Source organism: Suncus etruscus, chromosome 2 (genome assembly GCF_024139225.1).
Source record: "Suncus etruscus isolate mSunEtr1 chromosome 2, mSunEtr1.pri.cur, whole genome shotgun sequence".
Lineage (NCBI taxonomy): Eukaryota > Metazoa > Chordata > Mammalia > Eulipotyphla > Soricidae > Suncus > Suncus etruscus.
The window spans coordinates 68068486-68094065 of NC_064849.1; the positions used below are offsets into that span (position 1 = coordinate 68068486).

At 43.0% G+C, this 25580-nt stretch overlaps 2 protein-coding genes across 3 annotated transcripts in view; one reads left to right on the forward strand and one right to left on the reverse strand.

The window, feature by feature from the left end:
- SUPT16H (SPT16 homolog, facilitates chromatin remodeling subunit) overlaps nucleotides 1–12771 on the forward strand; it is a 51150-nt gene extending 38379 nt beyond the window's left edge. For both annotated transcript variants that reach the window (XM_049768593.1, XM_049768594.1), the window contains 11 exons: nucleotides 1528–1663; nucleotides 1767–1893; nucleotides 2346–2464; nucleotides 3307–3432; nucleotides 3613–3725; nucleotides 5491–5566; nucleotides 7146–7315; nucleotides 9588–9717; nucleotides 10869–10998; nucleotides 11092–11169; nucleotides 12278–12771. In XM_049768593.1, the coding sequence (XP_049624550.1) occupies nucleotides 1528–1663; nucleotides 1767–1893; nucleotides 2346–2464; nucleotides 3307–3432; nucleotides 3613–3725; nucleotides 5491–5566; nucleotides 7146–7315; nucleotides 9588–9717; nucleotides 10869–10998; nucleotides 11092–11169; nucleotides 12278–12423 (1351 nt within the window). In that variant the 3' untranslated portion in view covers nucleotides 12424–12771. The remainder of the gene's footprint in view (nucleotides 1–1527; nucleotides 1664–1766; nucleotides 1894–2345; nucleotides 2465–3306; nucleotides 3433–3612; nucleotides 3726–5490; nucleotides 5567–7145; nucleotides 7316–9587; nucleotides 9718–10868; nucleotides 10999–11091; nucleotides 11170–12277) is intronic.
- A 1348-nt stretch (nucleotides 12772–14119) lies between these two features.
- RPGRIP1 (RPGR interacting protein 1) overlaps nucleotides 14120–25580 on the reverse strand; it is a 73176-nt gene continuing 61715 nt past the window's right edge. Inside the window, exons 14-17 of the mRNA XM_049768983.1 lie at nucleotides 24663–24855; nucleotides 19513–19597; nucleotides 16625–16755; nucleotides 14120–14232 (exon numbers count right to left, since the gene is read on the reverse strand). Of these exons, the coding sequence (XP_049624940.1) occupies nucleotides 14120–14232; nucleotides 16625–16755; nucleotides 19513–19597; nucleotides 24663–24855 (522 nt within the window). The remainder of the gene's footprint in view (nucleotides 14233–16624; nucleotides 16756–19512; nucleotides 19598–24662; nucleotides 24856–25580) is intronic.

Here is a 25580-nt window from a genome sequence, read left to right on the forward strand (position 1 = left end):
CTTGGAGTGAGCCCTCAGTGCAGGTTCTTGAATGAGCCCTAAGCACCAGCAGGTGTGGTTCCCCCTCCTAAGAAAGAAAAAAAGAAAAAAGAAAAATAAGTGATTTGGGGGCTGGAAATAGTATAGGGGTTAAGGCACTTGCATTGTATTCAACCAATCCTGGTTCGTTCCTGGCATTGCAGGTGGTTCCTCCAAGTACTACTGGGTATGAACACAGAGCCAGGTATGACCCAACACTACCACTACTCCCATAAAAAAGAAAAGAAAAATGATTTCACCATCCAGTAGATTAAAAGTGTGTATAGTATTTTGGGTGGGGGGCACACCCTGTGACACTCAGGGTCTACTCTTGGCTATACACTCAGAAATCATTCCTGGCTTGGGAGACCATATGGGACGCTGGGGGATCGAACTGCAGTCCATCCTAGGTCAGCATGTGCAAGACAAGCACCCTACTGCTTGCGCCACCACTCCATCCCCAGTACTGCATCATGTTCTTTACAGGAGAAGAAAAAGATTGTTTTATTTTGTTTGAATGTTTTGTTTTGTTTTGTTTTGTTTTGGGGTTACACCCAGCAGCGCTCAGGGCTTACTCCTGGCAGAAATCGCCCCTGGCAGGCATCGGGGACTATATGGGATGCCGGGATTCAAACCACCAACCTTCTGCATGCAAGGCAAATGCCTTACCTCCATGCTATCTCTCCGGCCCCTTGTTTGATTTTGGGGGGGGGGGAATAGGCCAATAATAGAGATTATAGGTATAGTTTTTGATACAATTGAAACTCATTTTATTCTTTTTTGTTGTTGTTTTTTGGGCCACACCTGGCAGTGCTCAGGGGTTACTCCTGGCTGTCTGCTCAGAAATAGCTCCTGGCAGGCACGGGGGATCATATGGGACATCAGGATTCAAACCAACCATCTTTGGTCCTGGATCGGCTGCTTGCAAGGCAAACACCACTTTGCTATCTCTCCGGGCCCTTGTTTGATTTTTTTTTTTTTTTTTTTTTTTTTTTGTGGTTTTTGGGTCACACCCGGCAGTGCTCAGGGGTTATTTCTGGCTCCACGCTCAGAAATTGCTCCTGGCAGGCACAGAGGACCATATGGGGCGCCGGGATTTGAACTGATGACCTCCTGCATGAAAGGCAAACGCCTTACCTCCATGCTATCTCTCCGGCCCCTTGTTTGATTTTTTTAATTTGTTTGGTTTGTTAGTTTTTCAGGCAATGTCTCACCAATCCAGAATAAAGTAAATAAGAGCAAAATTACCTTTTTGCTCCTATAGGATATTAAACTGGTTATAAAATATACAAATGGAGATTACCTACCTTAATAAATGTATACATTTGGAGCTAGTAGGGTGTTTACCTTGCCTGTGGCCAACCAGATTCATCCGTGGCACCCCTTATGGTTCTCAGCACCATCAGGCATGATCACCCCTGAGTAAGAGTTAAAAGTCAGCCCCTCAGCACTGCTGAAAATGCCCCCTCCCTCCAAAAAATGTATATAATTGCTTTCCCTTTTCAACAGTACATATCGAGCTTCAAATATGAAGGCACCCGGAGAACAGACAGTACCAGCCTTGAACCTTCAGAATGCTTTCCGGATTATAAAAGAAGTACAGAAACGATATAAGACACGGGAAGCAGAAGAGAAAGAGAAGGAGGTGAGCCTAACACGAAGCACCTTTGTACTAAAGAACATATGTTTTAGGTTTTCAGAAGTGTGTTAGATATTTGAGAATTCATTTTAATTTTTATTTTGCATAGGGTATTGTGAAACAAGACTCACTGGTGATCAATCTCAACCGAAGTAATCCTAAACTAAAAGATCTGTACATTCGCCCAAACATTGCCCAAAAGAGAATGCAGGGTTCCCTGGAGGCTCATGTCAATGGTATGAATGATCTCTCTTGTTCTTAACTCTGCCTCTAGGAGTATGTTTTTAGGAATAACAGATTGCCTAATGCAATATTTCAGGGAAATTCAGGGAGAAATTCTCTTACATTACTGTGTTGCCAGAAGGCTGTGGTGATGGTCAATATAGCTGTTGACTTTTCCTTTGAACCTCTTCAGATCAGCCAGAACAGATGCAGTGCATTATAGGAGTCAGAGTGATAGTAAAGCAGGTAGGGTATTTGCCTTACTTTTGCCAACCTGAGTTGGATTTCTGGTATCCCATACATAGTACCCCCAAACACTGCAGGAATGATCCCTGAACACAGAGCCAGGAGTCAGACTAAGCACCACCAGGTGTGGCACTGGAAAAAAAAGTCTCGGTGCAATTTCACCTAACCTAGTATCTAAGCAGATTCTTAATTCTTTCCTTTTTTATTTGTCCCCTATCAGGTTTCCGTTTTACGTCTGTTCGGGGAGACAAAGTAGATATTCTATACAATAATATCAAGCATGCTTTGTTCCAACCCTGTGATGGAGAAATGATTATTGTTTTGCACTTTCACCTCAAGGTAAACCTTTCTACTTTCCAATTATGGGATTTTGTGGTGGGGGAGAAAGAGGGGGTATTGGGGAAGTTTTTGTGAAGTGTTTTTGTTTGTTTCATTTCTTTAGGATTTTTTGAGTACTTTAAATTTGTTTGTTTTTATTTGTTTTGTCCACACCCAGAAGTACTCAAGGCTTGTTTCTGACTCTGCAATAAGGAACTTCTCCTCCTGGCAAGGCTTTGGGAGAACATAAGAGAAATAAAATTATCTCTGATGTCAGCATAAATTTTTTTTTTGGTACTTTGCTTTTCTTTAGTATTATAGATGTGTTCAGGAGACTTGAGCAATAGTAAAACAGGTCTCGTAAGGAGTAAGTCCTGAGAACATCTGAGTATGACCCCAAAACTTTCCAAATGTCAATATTTATGCTAATAATACCTTTTTTTTTTTTTTTTTTTTTTTTTTTTGGTTTTTTGGGCCACACCCGGTGGTGCTCAGGGTTACTTCTGGCTATCTGCTCAGAAATAGCTCCTGGCAGGCAAGGGGGACACCGGAATTTGAACCAACCGCCTTAGGTCCTGGATTGGCTGCTTGCAAGGCAAATACCGCTGTGCTATCTCTCCAGCCCCTATGCTAGTAATATCTTTTTATGTGTTGTAGTTTATAGCATATATTTGTTGTTCCTTTTTTTCAGTTTTGGGCTACACTTAGGGTGCTCAGGGCTTAATCATTGTTGATCTGTATTTGTGGATCACTCCTGACAGGGTTTGTGAAACTATTTTGGGTGCCGGTGATTGAACTAAGTCTAAGTGCTCGATCCACATGAGTATCAGTCCAGCCCCAACATTTTTGCTTTTTGCCCTCAGAATGCCATCATGTTTGGAAAGAAGCGGCACACAGATGTGCAGTTCTACACAGAAGTGGGAGAGATCACCACAGATTTGGGGAAACACCAGCATATGCATGACCGAGATGACCTCTATGCTGAACAGGTATTATTTAGAGTAATGAGGTAGGATTGATTCAAAATTTAATAATCATAATAGCTTATAAACACCCGAATCTGTTTATGGAATGATTCCGCTGGCAGAGACTTTATGTGTTGTAAGATACATTTATTGGTAACATAGTCATGAGAAGTTATTGAGTTTTGTTTTTATTTTCTTCTGCAGATGGAACGAGAAATGAGGCACAAACTGAAAACAGCCTTTAAAAATTTTATTGAAAAAGTAGAGGCTCTAACTAAGGAAGAACTGGAATTTGAAGTGCCTTTTAGGGACTTGGGGTAACATATCTCATCTTATTGTGCCCTTATTTCAATGGTATATATTTTAAAATTTTAAATGCTTTTCATTTCATACTTTTTGACATGCCATTTTTCCTAGTCTGATAAACTTTGATGTATTTGTTCCTTCTTGAAAATGGCTTACAAGCTAGGTGAGTGACTTAAGACTGCAAAGGTTCTAGAAATAGTCTCATTAAGTTTGTTAAGAGTTGTGCTTGGGGCCGGGAAGGTGGCGCTAGAGGTAAGGTGTCTGCCTTACAAGCGCTAGCATAGGACGGACCGTGGTTCGATCCCCCGGCATCCCATATGGTCTCCCCAAGCCAGGGGCGATTTCTGAGCTCATAACCAGGAGTAACCCCTGAGCATCAAACGGGTGTGGCCCAAAAACCAAAAAAAAAAAAAAAAAAAAAAAAAAAGAGATCACTCCTAGCAATCCAATCAAACTTAGAGTTCAAAATGTGGGGATAGGGCCGGGCGGTGGCGCTAGAGGTAAGGTGCCTGCCTTGCCTGCGCTAGCCTTGGACGAACCGCGGTTCGATCCCCCGGTGTCCCATATGGTCCCCCAAGCCAGGAGCAACTTCTGAGCACATAGCCAGGAGTAACCCCTGAGCGTTACCGGGTGTGGCCCAAAAAACAAAAACAAAACAAAACAAAACAAAAAAACCCTGTTTTGGGGCCGGGCGGTGGCGCTGAAGGTAAGGTGCCTGCCTTGCCTGCGCTAGCCTTGGACGGACCGCGGTTCGATCCCCCGGTGTCCCATATGGTCCCCCAAGCCAGGAGCAACTTCTGAGCACATAGCCAGGAGTAACCCCTGAGCGTTACTGGGTGTGGCCCAAAACCCCAAAAAAAAAAAAAAAAAGAGTTGTGCTTGACGGGGCCGGGAAGGTGGCGCTACAGGTTAGTTGTCTGCCTTGCAAGCGGATGGACTGCGGTTCGATCCCCCAGTGTCCCATATGGTCCCCCCAAGCCAGGGGTGATTTCTGAGCACATAGCCAGGAGTAACCCCTGAGCTTCAAAAGGGTGTGGCCCAAAAACCAAAAAAAAAAAAAAAAAAGAGTTGTGCTTGAAAAAAAAAAAAAAAGACCTTTGGGCCCAGAGACATAGTACAGCGGTGTTTGCCTTGCAAGCAGCCGATTCAGGACCAAAGGTGATTGGTTCGAATCCCAGTGTCCCATATGGTCCCCTGTGCCTGCCAGGAGCTATTTCTGAGCAGACAGCCAGGAGTAACCCCTGAGCAACACTGGGTGTGGCCCCCAAAAATAAATAAATAAATAAATAAATAAATAAATAAAAGAGTTGTATTTGGGTTAGAGAAATAGTACAGTGAGTAAAGTACTTACTTTGCACACAACTGACCCATGTTTTATCCCCAGCCATTATAGATGGTCTCCCAAATCTCTCCAGGAGTTCCTTGAGCTCAGAGCCAAGAGTAAGCCCCTAGCAATGCTAGGTATGCCACCCTCCCCCAAAGAAAGTTTTCTGTGGCAATAGCAGTTTGTATTGCAATGACCCCAGGTCTAAGTTTGGTATTTTTTTATTTTTATATTTGTTTTAGGGCCACATCCAGCTGTTCTCAGGGATCACTCCTGGCTCTGTGCTCAGGGATCACTCCTGGTGGGCTCAGGGGACCATATGGAGTGCCAGGGATCGAATTTGGGTTATCTACATGTAAGGAAAGTGCCTTACCCACTGTACCATTGCTCCTGCCACCACCACTACCCCCCCCCACACTCACACAGTGCATTTATTTTAATTCTTATTTTAGATTTAATGGCGCCCCCTATAGAAGTACCTGCCTCCTTCAGCCGACTAGTAGTGCACTAGTAAATGCAACAGAATGGGTGAGTATTTCTTACCTCCTTATAACCATTAGATTATTTTATGGCAGATTGGTTTTCAGTTTTGGCAGTGCAGGGAATTGAACTTTCCTCCTAATGATTAACTTGGGATACTTCCTTGGCTACAATAAGAAAAATGTCCTATTTTATAACACAAGATAGTTTTTATTGAACAAAACTTATTTCAAAAGATGTGAGAGGGAGGGGCCAGAGTGATAGCACACTGGGGAGAGTGGAGTGGCTTCCACATGGCCAACCCAAGTTCAATTCCCAGCATCCTCTGTGATGTCCTGAGTCTGCCAGGATAAATTTCTGAGGACAGTCAGGAGTAACCCCCCCCAAAATAATTGTGAGGTAGAGAGGGGCCAGATAGATAGGACAGCAGGTAAGTCTTAGTGTATTTGTTAGAGTTGTGTTTGTGGAGCTGGAGAAATAGTACATTGGCTAGAAAAATAGTAAAATGTCTCTACTGACCCGTGTTGATCTGCAATTGACCCATGTTAGCTGACCTGAAACCTATCAGGTCTCCAGACTCTGCTAGCTATGATTTTAAAAAAAGAAAAAAAAAAAAAAAAAACAACCTTTTGTTGTTGTTGTTGTTCATTTTTTTTGTTTGTTTTGTTTTGGTGCCACACCCAACAGCTTTCTGCTCAGAAATTGCTCCTGGCAGGCTCGGGGGACCATATGGATATGCCAAGAATCAAACCCAGGTCCATCCTGGGTCAGCTGCGTGCAAAGCAAATGCCCTACCACTTTGCTATCTCTTCTGCCTTCCCATAAAAATTTTTAAAAGGAAGGATGTGAAGGGAAATACATGTTGAAAGAAAACACAGAATGAGCAAGCCAGAGTTTTGTTTTTGTTTTGAGTAAGAATTCATTCTTCCATACAAAAGGCTTAAGTTCATTACCCAGCACTTTGCTGAGAATAGCCCTTGAACACAAACCTGCAGTGGCCAAAAAAAATTCACCAAGGGGCTGGAGCTTGCCTTACACATGGTCTGGGTATAATCCCCAGAATCCCACATGGTTCCCTAAGTACTACCACCAGGAGTGATCTCTGAGTGCAGAGCCAGGAATAAATCCCTGGGCACTTCTGGATATGGCTAAGCGGCCATACAGTACAAGGGATCAGACCTAGGTTGATCACATGCTTTGGTCTTTCTGGTCTTGCTTTCAGTTTTGGGAAAACATTTGGTTACATTTTGGTAAATGTTACTTTATTTTGTTTATTTTTTTTATTTAATTTTTATATTTGCAGTCATCAGGGTATTCAGAAGTTATCCCTGGTAGTGCTCAGGAGATCAAATGTGCTTAGATCCAAACTGAGATTTATCTGATGCAAGGCGAGCACCTTAACCCCTGTTCTATGAATGTCTCTGTCCCCTACTTTAGTGAAATTTAGATTTGGAAAATAATTTGAAAGTGTAGGGCCAAGATATTGCTCTAAGGGCATTCGATCCTCCAAGCACAAGTTTAGAGTAGCCCCCAAGCACTGCCAGGTATGACCCAAAGACAAAAGAAAAGGAAAAGCTGGTGCTTTGGATGATATATTTAAATCACAATGATCCTTCTTTCTTGATAGCCACCTTTTGTGGTAACATTGGATGAAGTGGAGCTGATTCACTTTGAAAGAGTCCAGTTTCACTTGAAGAACTTTGATATGGTTATCGTCTACAAGGATTACAGCAAGAAAGTGACTATGATTAATGCCATTCCAGTAGCCTCTCTTGACCCCATCAAGGAATGGTTGAAGTAAGTTAATTTACCTGAAGTCTCTATTTACCTCTTAAATCCTATATTGTAGATTATATCTGTGATATATTTTACGTAAAATATACTCAAAAGTAAAAAGGGAGGGAAATCGACTCATATATGTAATAGGAGACTGAGTTTTGTTTTTTTTCTGGGGGCTTTTGATTTGGTTTTGGACTACATTGATGGTGTTCAGGTCTTACTCCTGACTCTATGCTAAGAGATCTAACAAGCACAGAGTACCAAGATTGAACCAGGGTCAGCCTTTTGTTTGGCAAGTGTTCTACCCTCTCTATTATCTCTTTAGCCCCAAAACTTAAATTTTTTAGTTTTGTCTTTACTTGATATATGTATAAAGAGATCTAATTTCTCATCTAGTTATCACCTAATTTCTCACTAATTATCTTTTTGTTTTGGTTTTTGAATTACACCCAGAGGTGCTCAGGGTTTACACATGGGCTGTGAACGCAGGAGTCACATTTGGGGACCATATGGGATGCCAAGGCTTGTACAAGGGTCATCCGAATGCAAGGCAAGCACTCTACCCACTGTGCTATTTTTCTAGCCCCTAATTATCTATTTTTACTCCAAAGTGAGATAATTTATTTTAACCTTGAACATACATTTTAGCTAAAATCATTAAGGAATTGCTAGAATCCCAATAAATAGAGATGGCAAGGATGGAACTTGTATACCTAATTGGCTGTCCTCTACCTACCCGCTGTTCCCATATTTTTTCTGAAGAGGAGGTACTATAAATACAAATCTTCTCTGAAAGGGCTTGATCAGATGATTTACATGTTGGATTCCTGGCTTTAATTCTCACGAGCAACCCCTGTGCACAGTCAGGTGACCCAGAAAACAAAAATATATATGTTTAAATCTCCTTTACTAAATGAGAGTTTGAAGTAAAATCATGAGAAATAGAAATTTACGTGAGGATTTTCCTAAGAAACAAGTACATATCACAAATTAGATGTTTATAGCTATAGAAATTACCAAATCTGGGGCTAGAGAGATAGCACAGTAGTAGGGCATTTGCCTTGCATTCAGCCAACCCAGGATGGACTGTGGGTTCAAATCTTGGCATCTCATATGATCCTCTGAGCCTGCAAGGAGTGATTTCTGAGCGCAGAGCCAGGAATAACCCTGAGCACCGCCAGGTGTGACCCACCACCACCCACCCCCAAATAAAAGTTATCAAATCTAGAGTGACTGGAAAATCTGCAAAATAGGAAAACGATTTCAACTCCTGTCAGCTCTGGGTGTTGTCAGTCATAGTCCAGTTGACATTAATAGAACTTACTTCTGGCTTTGTGCTCAAGGATTATTCCTGGCAGTGCTCAAAGGACCATAATCGATGTTCTGGGTGGTGATAGATGGGTATGTTCAATTATTTAAGGTGAAAAGGTAAATTTAGGCCTTCTTACACCATCATGCCTAGAAGCAGTATTATTGAATATTATGATGCAGTGGTTCTCAAGCAATTTTAAAATTGAAAGTTACTATCTTAACTTTTTCTTAATAGAAATAGTTCAAGGATTAGAGCAAGGAATCAAGCATGGCAGTAGGGCATTTGCCTTGCATGCAGAAGGTTAATGGTTCAAATCCCAGCATCCCATATGGTCCTCTGAGCCTGACAGGAGCAATTTCTGAGCGTAGAGCCAGGAGTAACCCTTAAGAGCTGTCAGGTGTGACCTTTTTTTTTTTTTTTTTTCCCCCAAAAAAGGAAATAGTTTAGGGACCAAGGAATGAGCTCAGTGGGGTAAGAATGTTCCTTGCATACAAGAACTCTGGGTTCCATTTCCAGTGTTACATAATTCCTTAGTAGACATTGGAAGTAGCCCTTGAGCCACTTCCCAGGGTAACTAAAAAAGTTCCTACCCATCTGGAGCCAGAGAGATAGCATGGAGGGAGGGTGTTTGCTTTGCATGCAGAAGGATGGTGGTTCAAATCCTGGCATCCCATATGGTTCCCTGAGCATAGAGCCAGGAGTAACCCCTGCCCCCTGAGCATAGCCGGGTGTGATCCAAAAAAACAAAAACAAACAAAAGTTCCTACCCATCAAAGGAAAAAACACTTGCATCAATCAATATTGCTCTTTGATACAGGCAAGTGCTTTGGGAAATTAGATATTAGACATTTGGGTGTGTCCCATATATATAGAGAAAGGTTATTAACTTTTCAGGGGTATACACATATGATAAAGATGACTGAAGACATTCTCAGAAAATGCAGCTTTGTTTTGACTTTGTAATATCATTTCTCTCAGTTCCTGTGACCTAAAGTACACAGAGGGGGTACAGTCTCTCAATTGGACTAAGATCATGAAGACTATTGTTGATGACCCTGAAGGCTTCTTCGAACAAGGTGGCTGGTCTTTCCTGGAGCCTGAGGGTGAGGTGCGTGAGTGTGGGGTTTCTTTTCTGGAACATAGTATTTCCCATTGTCACTAGGAGTATGTTATATTAGAAGTTCATAAGGAATCCACATGTGGGAGAACACAACTTAGCATTGTTTCTCCAAAGCAGTGGTTACAGGTAAATGATGATTTGGGCATTGGGGCTTACAAAATTTCTTTGAAATGACAAAACTTTTTTTTGGGGGGGGGGGGGGAGAAGAGGGGAAGAGGAGTGAGGACAGGAGGGGAGAGAGTAGAGAGAGCCTCTGAAATGATAAAACTATTAAGATTGTGTGGGTGAGTGGTATTTTGTTTTATGGCCATTTCCATTGTATGTGGGGGAGGGGTGGTGGTTTTGTTTTGAAGCTATCTTGAAGGCTGCGAGTATTTTGTTTTGGAGTCATCCTCAGGGATGTGTGGGTGCATGTGCATGCAGTGTTTTGTTTCCTGGTTCTGCTCTCAGAGATCACTCTTGGAGTGGTTACTCAGCACCATATCCTTTAGTCTCTTTGACTCTGTTTTGTTTGGAAATTCTATTGTGTGCTTTACCAAAAATACTTCCTGGGGGCTGGAGAGATATCGTGGAGGTAGGGCGTTTGCCTTGCATGCAGAAGGACGGTGGTTCGAATCCCGGCATCCCATATGATCTGAGCATAGAGCCCAGGAGTAACCCCTGAATGCTGCCGGGTATGACCCAAAAACCAAAAATAAAAAAAACTTCCTTCATCCTTTGGGCAGAGGTGGGAGGTAGTAATTATTTATCACTACCAATAATGTTATCTTTAGGGGTTTGGAGAGAAAGTACAGAGTGGGGAGTGCTTGTTTTACAACAAGGCTGACCGTTCAATCTCCAGCATCCCATATGGTCCTCCAAGCCCCTCCTGGAAGTGATGTTTGGGTGTAGAGCCAAGAATAAACCCTGAATATCCCTGGGTATGGCCCAGGAACCAAAAATAACAAATTGTTTTTGGTTAATCATTCTGGGTGTGGAAGAATATATTACTAAGTTGTTTTTTCCCTTGATCTCGTATTCCCCCCACCATGAAAACAGTAATGCTGGACCTGAGAGAATAGAATGTGGGTGCTTGCTTTACCTGGTGTGCCAGGTGGTTTGAATAAAGTGAAAACTTAATGTTTGTTCTGGCCCATCAGGGAAGTGACGCTGAGGATGGTGATTCAGAGTCTGAAATCGAAGATGAGACCTTCAACCCTTCGGAGGATGACTATGAAGAGGAGGAAGATGACAGTGATGAAGACTATTCCTCAGAAGCTGAAGAATCAGGTTACTGATCTCAAAGGAACTTAGTGATGTCTTAATTATTATTTTCATAAAACATTTTTAGAAATAAATTCCTAATGCTTAATTTTATCCTAGACTATTCCAAGGAATCATTGGGCAGTGAAGAAGAGAGTGGAAAGGACTGGGATGAGTTGGAGGAAGAAGCTCGGAAAGGTAATTTTTTAAATTGCTGCTTCTAATATATTTCAGTATTTTTAGGTATTACACACCTAAGTAAAGAGTATCTAAAAAAGACCCTATAAAGCTGAAACTAAATTTTACTGACCAACGAATGAATGAGGTCTGGGTGTGTGACTAAACTCTCTTTGACTGTCACTGACTGGTTAATCGAAAGTTTTTTCATTATTCCAGTTTTTATAGCCATAATATCCACATAGTTTTATAAGATTCCAGGATATTTTTTTTTCAAATCTAAATCCTCAAGTATCTAATTTTCTACATCTCTTCCAAGTTAGAATTTTTTTTTATTTTAATTTTCAAGCCAACCATCAATTAAGATGTAAATATTATCTGCTGTATATCCTAAGAATTATAATAGGTGGAGCTGGAGTGAATCAAAGTAGTAGGGCATTTGCCTTGTACACAGCTGACCCAGGCTGACCCAGGAAGGGTCAATCCCTGGTATCCCATATGGTCCCCAAGCCAGGAGAGATTTCTAAGCGCATAGCCAGGAGTAACCCCTGAGTGTCATTGGGTGTGGCCCAAAAACAAACAAAAATGTCAATAGGTAATTGACGAAGTTTATTTAACAGCCCCCTTTTTTTTTTCTTTCATTTTGGTGCCACACCTGACAGTGCTCAGGACTTACACTATCTGTGCACTCAGAGATTGCTCTGGTGATAGTGATACTTAGGGGACCATAATGGATACTGGGGATCAAACCCAGGCCAGCTTCATGTAAGGCAAATGTTCTGTCCACCATACTATTGCTCTACCCCCACAACTTCTGATTTTTTAAATAAGCAAAGCCTCAGAAAGATAAGTATTACCCAAAATCACAAGTCACTTAGTATGCTGCACACTCAAGTGTGACCCAAAAATCAAAACCAAGCTGGAAGTGAGGAAATGACTCAGTGGTGGGGTACACACCTCCCACCTTTGACCCTAGGTCTGATCCTCAGCACTACAAACAAGCAAACTTAAGACTAATTTAAATCACATTCTCAACAAAAAGAGTATGTTGTTCTGGATTGAAAAAACTATTCTACACAATTTTACTAGGCATATAAAGTTTAACTCTAGTAATACTTCTTGTGTTCAGCGGACCGTGAAAGTCGTTATGAGGAAGAAGAAGAACAAAGTCGAAATATGAGCCGGAAGAGGAAGGCATCTGTGCACAGTTCAGGTCGTGGCTCAAACCGTGGTTCCAGACATAGCTCGGCACCCCCCAAGAAAAAGAGGAAGTAACTTCTGAACTTTTGCCTTCAGCTTCATTCTAATGCTCCAGCCAACCCCTGAAAATTTTACATGACATAGAAACTGTATTTTTTCCCATTTTTCTTTTGAAGTTTTGCCATTTGTGTTTATGGGTTTAGGGGGCCATTTGTGTGGACCAATCTACTCGGGGAATTCCAGGCCCACCAGGACACGTAGTGCCAATGGCCCTATCCAGATGGCAAGGGAGGAGGTGTTCTTGAAGAAGGGCAGAGGCTTCCGCTGTTAATAGATACCATTTCATTCCCCTCTCTTCCCTGTCACCTTCTACCAGGACATTGATGACTCCTGACATCCTAATCTTTTTTTTTTTTTTTTTTTTTTTTTTTTTTTTTGTGGTTTTTGGGTCACACCCGGCAGTGCTCAGGGGTTATTCCTGGCTCCAGGCTCAGAAATTGCTCCTGGCAGGCACGGGAGGACCATATATGGGACGCCGGGATTCGAACCGATGACCTCCTGCATGAGAGGCAAACGCCTTACCTCCATGCTATCTCTCCGGCCCCAACATCCTAATCTTTGATGTCTTAAAACTCTTTTATTTCCCAGGCATTGGGACAAGGAGACCATTAATTTGTGACATGTTTCTTGACCAGCAGTTGCAATCCTACTCTACTTCCATGACCTTCCTCACATCTCTAAGTTCCATCTTTGCAGTATGCAAGAAAGGGTTCTTGGAACTTGCTAATAATTGTGACAGACCATGTAACTTGAGCTAATGAGGCAGATTGGGCTTGTTACTTCCACCTGAGTTTTCCTTATTTTCTGCCTTGTTCACATTGAGGTATTTCTGCTTGGAAGATTTAAGAAGCAGTGACACTCCTTGGCTAGGTTTCATCCTTCTTACAAATTCACACTTGCTGTGAATTGAGAAACAAAATTACCACTGTTTTTTTTTTTTTTTCTGATAGATGAGGAATACTAATATTGTTTCTAATGAAATCTAGAAAGAGGCACAAAGGATCAACATTTAGATCTGAAAGTGGCAAATCATGCCCTGGCTTAGAATACCCTGATGGAAAAAAAGAAGAGGAGGGGAGGCCAGATCTACAACACAGCCTCTCACCACAGCTGCTCCTTATATTTACTTGTCTTGCATTGTCCTGTATTTATCACCGTGTCCATTGAACAGCTTTTTTTTTTAAGTATTTGGGGAGTTTATCTTGCCACTCTCTTCCCCCAGTCCCCCTTTTTGGTTCTCTACACTCACCTGTCCACTGAAGTTCCTTCTGTGCTCTGTGACTTAAAGGGGGGAGGGCCTCAGATTTTGTTTGTTTTTCCTTCTTAGCAGTAGGACTTGGTATTTTCAATTTTGGAAGAACTAAAAAAGAAATAAACTGTGGGGTGTTTTGTTTTTGTTTGTTTGTTTTGTTAGTTTGAGGGTTTGTGTGTGTGTGTGTGGTTTTTTAAAAAATATTTTTGATGGTGGTTTATGTAAATTCACTTTTGTGATAATTTGCCGTTACTAAGAGCAGGCAATCTAAGACTTTAAAGTATAATATGCTTTTATCCAACTAGTAACACAGTAAACTTTATTATTCTAAGCTTTCACCATCAAGTTGAGAGGTACTAGGCGTTTTCACAAATAAGCTGAATTCGTAGTATAACAAGTTACTTTATAAGACATTTTACTATGGTTCCCTCAGTTTAAAGTGGAATGATCCTTGTTCCATCACAAAAGCAAATCTTTAGTCATCTCCTTATAAATATCATGGAAGGCGGCAACAGCTTGAAGAGAAACCTTTAGCCTTCCTATTGGGGTAGCCTGATCTTCAGGGCTAACAACTGTTGGGAAAGGGGAAGAAAAAAAAAACATGTCAGACAGGATTATTCAAGTGAAAAACACTAAAAGATCTGTGTTTTGCTATGCTAATTGCTGGGTATACCAGATAAACTTGGGGAGCAGTCAAGTGGGAGAGAAAGAAAATAAAAGCATGTTACTATAGGAACATCAAGGGTGTTAGGTACCAGAGCAGTAACAGAGATAGCAAAAGACAGCAAGATCCGAGAGTCTAGTAAACAGTTTAAACTCCAGCAATTTAGCAGCGACCATCCAGCAGGAGCAATATGGCAGGGGTGGCTGTGTTTCCCCGCCTCCCCACCACTTCAACCTGGGCCAGTTACAAGGGGAAGGCTGCTGGTAACTGACATCTTTCTCCTTTTACACTCTTAGAGCTGACCAGGGACCTTAAGAGTCTCTTTCTTTGGAAGGGGGTCCAAAATATACAAACAAATTAACTAAGATCATCCAGAAAGATAAGGAAAGTCAAAATGGTCTAAAGGGAGAATTGATTTCAGTTTTGTTTTTTGGGGGGCCACATCTGGTGCGCTCAGGGGTTTCTCTTACATCTGCCTCAGAAATCACTCTTGGCAGGCTTAGAGGGATCATATGGGATAATGCAGGGGATCAAATCGGGGCCAGCTGCATGCAAGGCAAATGCCTACTTGCTGTGCTATAGCTCTGGGTTCTCCAAAGGGAGAACTCAATTATTAGTATTGGAGGCAGAGGGATTGGACCAAACGCAGCTCAGCAGCCTGCCTGGGGCAATTTCTGAGCATAAAGCCAGGAGTAGCCTATTGAGTGCTGCCAGGTGTGACCCAAAAACCAAAATAAAAATAAAGAATATAAGTTAATTATATTCAAAAAAAATACAATTCAAAAGTCCCTTCCTTACACCTATATTCATTGCAGTGCTATTTACAATAGCCAGACTCTGGAAACAACCAAGATGCCCTTCAACAGATGAGTGGCTAAAGAAACTGGTTACATATACACAGTGGAATATTATGCAGCTGTCAGGAGAGATGAAGTCATGAAATTTTCCTATACATGGATGTACATGGAATCTATTATGTTAAGTGAAATAAGTCAGGGAGAGAGACACAGAATAGTCTCGTCTATGGGTTTTAAGAAAAGTTAAAGACGTTACTGTAATAAGGCCCAGAAGGGCCGGGACCGGCTCACAATTTGAAGCTCAACACAGAGTGGTGAACTCTTAGGGAAATAACTACACTAACAACTAGCATGACAATGTTAAAGAATGAGAGAAGTAGAATGCCTGTCATGAATACAGACAGGGGTGGGAGAAGGGGGCATTGGTGGCGGGAATGTTTCACTGGTGAGGGGGGTATTCTGTTTATAACAAACCCAACTACAAACATGCTTGTAATCATGGTGCTTAAAGATATTAAAAAAAAAATACCACCCCAGGCATTTATCAAAAAAAACATGAAAACACTCATTTGAAATAGTATTTGAATGTTTATAGTCATAGCAGCATTATTCAAAAGAGCCAAAACATGAAATGTTCTCATGAACAAATGACTAATAAAGAAGCTCTGGGATATACATGTTAACAGTATATTTCTTAGCTATATATGTAAATAATTAAATGCATAAAATTACATTGAGGATAAAATAGATAGAACTTGTGGCGACTCTTGTTAAGTGAATAAAGTACAAAAAATAAAAAAGGGGGGGCTGGAGAAATAGCATGGAGGTAGTGCTTTTGTCTTGCATACAGAAGGATGGTGGTTCGAATCCAAGCATCCCATATGGTCCCCTGAGCCTGCCAGGAGCGATTTCTGAATGTAGAGCCAGGAGGAACCCCTGAGCGCTGCCGGGTGTGACCCAAAAACCAAAAGAAAAAGAAAAAAATCTACATCTAGGAGCTGGAGCGATAGCGGTAGGGCACTGGTCTTGCACGCAGCAGATCCAGGCCGGACTTAGTTCTATCCCCGGCGTCCCATATGGTCCCCTAGCCAGGAGTAACCCCTGAATGTTACTGGGTGTGGCCCCCCAAAAAAATACATTTAGGGACCAGATGAGGTTAAGGCTCTTTTGCCTTGCATGCAAGCAACCTTGGTTCTATCCCCAGCACCACAAAGATTTCAAAAGCCACCACTAGGTGTTACTCCTGGGAACCAAGTAATTACTGCTGGTGTGTTGGATGTGGCCAAACTCCCCCACACGCACCCAAAATTCACTAAAACATTGGGCATTTATAATAGATTATAGTTGTCATTAGCTATCTGGGCAACTGACTTTCATGCGCGATCTAGAGATAATTTGTTGAATAAATTTCATTCTAGCTGTGTCATCAACTGCATTAGTTAAAACATATTAGGATGATTTCTTTAGGAATAAGAACAGAAAAGTCTAGAGTTTATTACTTACTGTCAATTTCTTGCCCTAAAATGTCTCTTCCTGATTCCAAGATCTGCCGTAGTTCCAGATATGCATATCCTACTTCTTGACATTCATTCTGTTCTTCATCCATAGGATCACTTACCACTGTAAACTTTAAACTAAAGAAGGGAGGGAATTCCATTTAATGTACCCTAGTGGGTCTGGCGAGGTGGCGCTAAAGGTAAGGTGACTTGCAACCACTAGCCAAGGAAGGACCGCAGTTCGATCCCCCGGCGTCCCATATGGTCCCCCAAGCCAGGGGCAATTTCTGAGCGCTTAGCCAGGAGTAACCCCTGAGTATCAAATGGGTGTGGCCCGAAAAAATTAAAAAAAAAATGAAATAACCCTACTGATACCTAAGGCATTAAAAAAAAAAAGTGGGGGCTGGGCGGTGGCGCTAAAGGTAAGGTGCCTACCTTGCCTGCGCTAGCCTTGGACGGACCGCGGTTCGATCCCCCGGTGTCCCATATGGTCCCCTAAGCCAGGAGCAACTTCTGAGCACATAGCCAGGAGTAACCCCTGAGCATTACCGGGTGTGGCCCAAAAACCAAAAAAAAAAAAGTGGGGCCTAAGCAGTAGTATGTCAAGTAGGGTGTTTGTCTTGCATGCTGCCTACTTGGGTCCCAGTAGCTCATAAGGCCATCCAAGAGAGTTCATGAGCATAGAACCAAAAATAATCCCTAAGCAACACTGGATGTGACCCAATAAAACAGCATTTAGTATGATCTTTTGTTTGGTTTTGGTTTTTGGGCCACACCCGGTGGTGCTCGGGTTACTCCTGGCTGTCTGCTCAGAAATAGCTCCTGGCAGGCACGGGGGACCATATGGGACACCGGGATTCAAACCAGCCACCTTTGGTCCTGGATCAGCTGCTTGCAAGGCAAACACCGCTGTGCTATCTTTTCGGGCCCTAGTATAATCTTTTGGAGGATAGGGACCACCATCCCCTGCAGTGATTGGGGGTAATTCCTAGTTCAGCACTTAGGAAGCACATCTGGTGGTTCAGGGAACCATATGGGTTGCCAGAAATCAAACCTGGGTCAACTGCATGCAAAGCAAGCATTTTATTTACTGTATTACTCTGGCCCATGAACAGAATAGTTTAAAATAATAGACACAAAAGTAATAAAATACAAAGACTCAGGATAATGTAGTTGTCTCAAAGCTTACCCTATGGGGTCAGAGTGATAGCTCCATAGACTGAGCTCATGCTTTGCGTGCAGTAATGACAAAGTTTGATCTTCAGCACCATATGGTCACCGAAGCATACTAGCAATCATCAGCACAGAGCCAAAATAGGTTTACTAATGTTGTCTGAGTAGTAGGGCTGCCTGACATGTATGAGGCCACTAATTCATCCTGATACATGTCAATTCCCAGGGACTCTTCATCTAGTGTTCAAGTGCTACAACACAACTGCTTGCTGCTCCCAGTTTTAGCAACAAGTGTGGCTTTTCATGTTTGTCACACAGCTTCCAACTTTGGCACCAAGCACCACCAGGTGTAGCCCCAGAATGATGCTGGGCAGGAAAGAAAAAGATGTACACAATGTAGGTTAAGATCTAGTGGCTGAAGCAGCTATTCAAGATTTAAGTCTTCCCTTGCAGGCACCCAATCCTGGTACTATCCAACCCTAAAAGAAGAATTTGAGGAATCCATAGCCTCATACAAGCAAGGCAGGTATTTTTCATCTCTTGATTGACCTATTCTGGATATATCATATTCTGATGAATTTTTTAAAGCAAGTGTTGGCAGTTAAGAAACAGAAGAGGGGCTGGAGCTGTGGCACAAGAGGTAAGGTGTTGGCCTTGCATGCAGCTAACCTAGGACAAACAACGGTTCAATTCCCCAGCGTCCCATGTCCCCCAAGCCAGAAACAATTTCTGAGCGCATAGCCAGAGGTAACCCCTGAGTGTCACTGGGTGTGGCCCAAAAGGCAAAAAACAAAAATAGAATAGAGGGGCAGGAGCGTTACACAGCGGTAGGGCCTTTGCCTTGCATTCAGCCAACCCATGATTGACCACGGTTTGATTACAGGCATCCCATATGATCCCTGAGCCTGCCATGAGTGAGTTTTGAGCTCAGAGGCAGGAGTAACCCCTAAGTGGCATCAGGGTATGACCCAAAAACCGAAAATAAAGAACCAGAATGAAACTTAAAATTCAAATTTTTTGTTTGGTTTTGGGGCCATGAGGTGCTCAGAAATCACTCCTAGCAAGCTCAGGACCATATTGGACGATGAGAATCAGACCCAGATCCGTCCTGGGTTGGCATGTGCAAGGCAAATGCCCTACTGCTGTGCTATCGCTCCACCCCCTAAAAATTAACAACAACAACAAAAAGAATTAAAAGCATTTTAAAAAGCATGGTAAAGGATTAGACAGCTCAAACCAGAGGCTCACATTCAGCCCCCGCTATCAGATGATCCCCAAAGTATCCCAGGAGCAACCCCCAAGTATTGAGGCTAGCTGTAGCTCCTACCCATAAGCAAACCAAACAATACACACTGAAGGAATTTCTGAAAATTGGGGCCTAGAGCAATAGTACAATTGGTAGAGTGCTTGCAGCTGGCCCAAGTTCAGCCCCAATACCCTATATGGTTCCCCCAAGCACCACCAGGAGTGATCCCTGTGCACAGAGCTAGAAGTAACCCCTGAGCACTGCCAACTTTAGCCCCAAACTACCACCACAACCACCACCCTAGAAGGAGAGATAGTATAGCAAGGAGCTTGCCTTGCATACAGCCTGATCTGGTATCACCCTGAGTACCATTGTGTATAAATACCTCACAACCCACAAGAAATTTAGCATTACAAGGCCACATTCTACTCCTAGATTTGTGAAAATCTCTTTCAAAATGAAAAACAGAAACTTACTGTCTTTGTTCAGGTTCTTGTCCATTCAGCATGGTGAAGAGAAATTGCCTTCGATCTTGATGCCTCAGGGGGTTCAGGTCTATCACTATATTTAGGATAAAGGAGGTGGAATTAAAGACTCAGATGTTTGGACACTTTCAAAAGTGGTGTAAGTTAAACAGATATAAAGTAGACATTGGGGGCCGGAGAGATAGCGTGGAGGTAGGGCAGTTGCCTTGCATGCTGAAGGGCGGTGGTTCGAATCCCGGCATCCCATATGGTCCCCCAAGCCTGCCAGGAGTGATTTCTGAATGTAGAGCCAGAAGTAACCCATGAGCGCTGCCGGATGTGACCCAAAAAACAAACAAGGCAAACAAACAAAAAAAAAATAGACATTGGCAGACCAGGGTACAGTGCCTAGGATAAAACCCATGTTATATCTATGAGTTTCTCCAGTAGTAAATAGTTATAACAGTGACAAAGCTCCACAAAGCCTCAAATATTTTCTTTTTCTTTTTTTTTTTTTTGTTTGTTTTTGGTTTTTGGGTCACACCCGCAGTGCTCAGGGGTTATTCCTGGTTCCATGCTCAGAAATCGCTCCTGGCAGGTTCAGGGGACCATATGGGATACCGGGACTCAAACCACCGACCTTCTGCAATGCAAACGCCTTACCTCCATACTATCTCTCTGGCCCCCTTTTTTTTTTTTTTTTGGTTTGGGGTCCACATCCGGTGGTATTCAGAGGTTACTCCTGGCTCAGTGCTCAGAAATCGCTCCTGGCAGGCTCGGGGGACCATATGGGATACCGGGGATCGAACCCAAGTCCTTCCTAGGTCAGCAGCATGCAAGGCAAAAGCCATGGCTACCACTGTGCTATTGCTCCAACCCCAAAGCCTCAAATATGTTTAAATATTTACTGTGAGCCCTTGAAAAAGATTCATTGACCCTGATTAAAAAGGAAACCACTACAGGTTATTCTACCATCATAAACTAAGAGAAATTTGCTTCCACCATTCCACAGCAGGAAGAATTCTACAAGCCTGATTTTTTGTTTTGTCCTTAATACTGCCCCAGCTGTGCTTAGGACTTACTCCTGGATCTGTGTTCAGGGAAGACTGCACTTGGGATCAAAGAACATATGGAATGCCAAGGGTTGAACCCAGTTTGGCCCCACGCAAAGCAAATCTCCTACCTGCTGCATCTACCTACTCTGGCTTTTTGCTTTTCGTTTTAGGGTCACACCTGACGATACTGAGGGTTACTCCTAGCACTGTGCTCAGGCATCACTCTGGTATGCTCAGGGGATCATATGGGATGACAGAGATCAAACCCAGGTGGGCCACATGTAAGGCAATGCCCTACCTGCTGTGCTTGTGCCACACAAGCTTGATTTTGGGGGGTGGGGGTTGGTTTTTGGATCACACTGGGTGGTGTGCTTAGAAGTTACTCCTGGCTCTGCACTCAGAAATCGCTCCTGGCTTCAGGAGACCACTTGGGATGCTGGGATTCAAACCATCCTGGGTCAACTGTGTGCAAAGCAAATGCCCTATCACTCTGCTATCTCTTCAGCCCCACAAGCTTGATATTTTAAAGCCACCTACATACTTGAGTTTTGTGGCAAGTTCAACTGAAGTGCCTCTCAGCATCTACTCCCCCCTTCCTCTCATATTTAAGAATACTACAATCTCAAATACATTAACTTATGTTTTATTTTTCTTTGAGGGCAATATGTAGCAAGGTCAGAGGTCACTCCAGGTGGTATTTAAATTGGAGTCAAATTGTAAAAGGCCATATACAAAGCCAGTACTTTAATTCCTGTCTGTTTAGCCCCAAATTAGCATATTTTGGGGCCAAAGAGATATAGTGGGTAGGATATTTGCCTTGCACATGCCTGACCCAGATTTGATCCCAGCACTTCTATATGGTTCCCGATACCTTCCACAAGTGACCCTAGAACACAGAACCAGGAGTATAACAAAAACAACCAAATTAGCTTATTTTCAGCCTGTTTCAGCTTGATTTAGTGATGAGATTAAGGTCTGTGTGTGAAATCTGCTTAACAGTCCCCCACATCACCCTCCTTTTCCAGCAGGAAACCATGAGAATGCAGGACAATGCAAGAACCATGAGAATGGAAGATAATATTCTAGATTGATTGAAAGGTCACTGAATTGTATTGCTCAGCCCTAAATCTGTTTTCTACTTTTTGGGGGGGGGCCACACCCGTTTGATGCTCAGGGGTTACTCCTGGCTAAGCGCTCAGAAATCGCCCCTGACTTGGGGGACCATATGGGCCGCTGGGGGATGGAACTGCAGTCCTTCCTTGGCTTGCGCTTGCAAGGCAGACACCTTACCTCTAACGACACCTCACCGGACCCCCTAAATCTGTTTTCTGTTTGTTTTAGCTTCAGTGAAGCAAGGTAATTTTTTTGTTTGTTTGTTTGTTTTTTGTTTTTGGGCCACACCTGGCGGTGCTCAGGGGTTACTCCTGGCTGTCTGCTCAGAAATAGCTCCTTGCAGGCACAGGGGACCATATAGGACACCGGGATTCCAACCAACCACCTTTGGTCCTAGATCGGCTGCTTGCAAGGCAAACACCGCTGTGCTATCTCTCCGGGCCCAAAGCAAGGTAATTTTTATTGAATTATAATTATTTAAAAAATGTTAGAAGAAGGCCACAGCAATAGTGCAATCTGGGTTTGATCCCAGCATTCCATGTAGTTCCGAGCTCCACCAGGAGTGATCCCTGAGTGCACAGCCAGGAATAAGCACTAAGCATGCCAAGTTGCAGCCCTAAAGAAAAATAAAGATGTGGGGAAAGAGTGTATTGTGTTCATGGCTTCTCCAGAATAGGAATAAGCAAAGAGACAATCAAGATACATGTTCAAGGGAGAACACAGGCTTAAAGAGCAAGCCTGTTTGTTTGTTTGGCGGGGGAACCCTGGGAACTATACCAGCAGGCCACTTGAGGATGCTCAAAGGCAACTCCTGACTCTGCTTGAGGAAACTTGTGGTGCTGGGAATTGAACCAACCTTCATACATGCAAAGTATGTATTCTATCTGCTGAGCTATCTTTCTGGCCCTGAGCCTGTTTAAACTGAGAAATAGTTTGTTTCTTGTGTAATATTACAAGAAAACCAAAGAAAAGACAACTAGAAATTTAAGACTCCTGATGAGGCACTTACCTTGCACAGGATTGACCCAATTTCCATCTCCAGCATCACATACTGTCCCTGAGAGCCTTCATGCCCAACTTACATTCTGTACTATCACTCTAGCCCTTTCATTTTTGTTTGTTTGGTTTTGTTTAGGGGCCATCCTCGGTGTCTGAATTTACTGCTGGCTCTGCATTCAGAAATCACTACTAGAAGTGCTGGGAGTGGCAGGTGGGAAGCATATTTGATGCCTAGGATTAAACCTGAGCTAGCCCTATGCAAGGCAAATCCCCTACCCACTGTATTATAGCTCCAGTCCCCACAGAGAGAAATTTTCTGTCCTACGATCAGAAATCAAAAAATATGTCTAAAAGTAGCAATCATATATATATATATATATATATTTTGGTTTTTGGGTCACACCCGGCAGCACTCAGGGGTTACTCATGGCTCTATGCTCAGAAATCGCCCCTGGCAGGTTCAGGGGACAATATGGGACGCTGGGATTCAAACCACCGACCTTCTGCATGAAAGGCAAACGCCTTACTTCCATGCTATCTCTCCGGCCCTGTAGTCATGTATCTTAAATTAAAACATTATTCAAGGGGCCATAGAGATAGCATGGCGGGGCTGGAGAGATAGCATGGAGGTAAGGCATTTGCCTTGCATGCAGAAGGATGGTGATTCGAATCCTGGCATCCCATATGGTCCCCTGAGCCTGCCAGGAGCAATTTCTGAGCATAGAGCCAGGAGTAACCCCTGAGTGATGCCGGGTGTGACCCAAAAAAAAAACAAAGAACAAACAAACAAAAACATTACTCAAGGGGACCGGAATAATAGCACAGCGGGTAGGGTATTTGCCTTATATACAGCTGAACCAGGTTCCATCCCTTTCTCTTATACTCCTGAGCCTACCAGGAGCAACTTTGAGCACAGAACCAGAAGTAACCCTTGAGCACCAACTGGTGTGGCCCAAAAACAAAACAAAAATTACTCAAAATGTGGAATTAAATTACAGAAAAAAATAGCCCAAAAGGTGAGACGTGGTATGGCAGGTGCTGGAGAGATAATTTACTGTTAAATACTTCTCTTACACAATGGCAGCCTAGTTTGATTCCCATCTCCACATAATGTTCTCTGGAATTGTTTGAATAATCATAGAGCTAAGAGTAATCCAAAACTGCCAATACAAAACAAAAAACAGAAAGAAAAAACTCTGGTGTAGGGCTGGAGAGATAGCACAGTAGTAGGGCATTTGCCTTGCAGGCAGCCAATCCAGGACGAAGGTTTGTTCAAAGCCCAGCATCCCAGTTGGTCCCCTGTGCCTGCCAGGAGCAATTTCTGAGCACAGAGCCAAGAGTAACCCGAGCCCCTCCAGATGTGACCCCCCCAAAAAAAAACAAAACAAAACAAAAGTTGTGTGGTGGGCTAGGAGGTAAGAGTTTGTGGAGAAGGATCGGAACAAAGAACTGTAACTCAAAAATTACTTTAAAAAGAACAATTTTAGACGTGGGTGATATATTTTTTTAGGAAAGGGGAGGTGAGGGTCACACCCAGCAATGGTCAAGGGCTTCTGGCATGTTCAGAGGACCAAGCAGAGAACTGGTGGTCATATACAAAGCAAATATCTTAATCTCTGTACTGGCGCTGGCTCTGATTTGATAGTTCTAAACCATAGGAATGTATAATGTGGCTTTATTTCAAATTTAAAAAAGGGATAAATAGGACCCGGAGAGATAGCACAGCGGCATTTGCCTTGCAAGCAGCTGATCCATGATCAAAGGTGGTTGGTTCGAATCCCGGTGTCCCACATGGTCCCCCGTGCCTGCCAGGAGCTATTCCTGAGCAGACAGCCAGGAGTAACCCCTGAGCACCACCAGGTGTGGCCCAAAAACCAAAAAAAAAAGGGGGGGAGGGATAAACAGAATAAAATAAAATAGTTGCATATACCCATCACAAATCCAGAGTAGTTCTGACCCAAGATAAATGTCAGTTTCTGCTCAGAGGTGCCTCACCCTTGCTGAAGTGGAAGTGGATTGCTTCTCCTGGCCGTGGCTTCCTCAAAGATATTGGAGTCTCTGTTTCTGACAAGGGCAGGTCATAGAACTTGTACTCCACATACACCTGTTTTATATTCTCATCACACATCACTTCAGCCTCTGGGTAGAAGGCCAGGGAGACAATTTCAATGCACATCTTCTCTGAACCCTGATAAGGAAAATACTTACTTATTTCCTGTAGGGGATTGATCCTCCAAGAGTTTACACTCCATTTCATTAATACTCTGCTCTCTGGGGATCAGCCTGAAGCATACATAGGCCACGCATCATACCACTCCTTGAGAGTCCATTTAGAAATGAAAGGCTGGGCCCGGAGAGATAGCACAGCGGCGTTTGCCTTGCAAGCAGCCGAACCAGGACCAAAGGTGGTTGGTTCAAATCCTGGTGTCCCATACGGTCCTCCGTGCCTGCCATGAGCTATTTCTGAGCAGACAGCCAGGAGTAGCCCCTGAGCACCGCTGGGTGTGGCCCAAAAACCAAAAAAAAAAAAAAAAAAAAGAAGTGAAAGGCTACTAAACTGTCCCCCAGTTATCCATAGGAAATATGTCAACAAAATTCATATAGTCAGTCTCCCAGTTCTGGGAATCATTTCTCAAGCAGCTCAAGTTACAGAATCAAGAAACTTCCTAAGCATATAGCTTTTCTCCAACTTTCTCAGTGAAAGCCAACCCAGCTTATTCCCAAGTGAGGCTCTAATAGAACTACTAATTAAAATTGAATATTTGTTAGTTTTAATCACATTTAAGCACTGCCAGAGCCTCCAGTGCCCACCCAAGTAGATAGCAGAACAGGTTAGACCACCTGGTCCTTCCTCAGTGAATCCCCTACTTTCAGCTTCATTTCTGAGTTGCTGCAACCATTAGCATCCTCTCT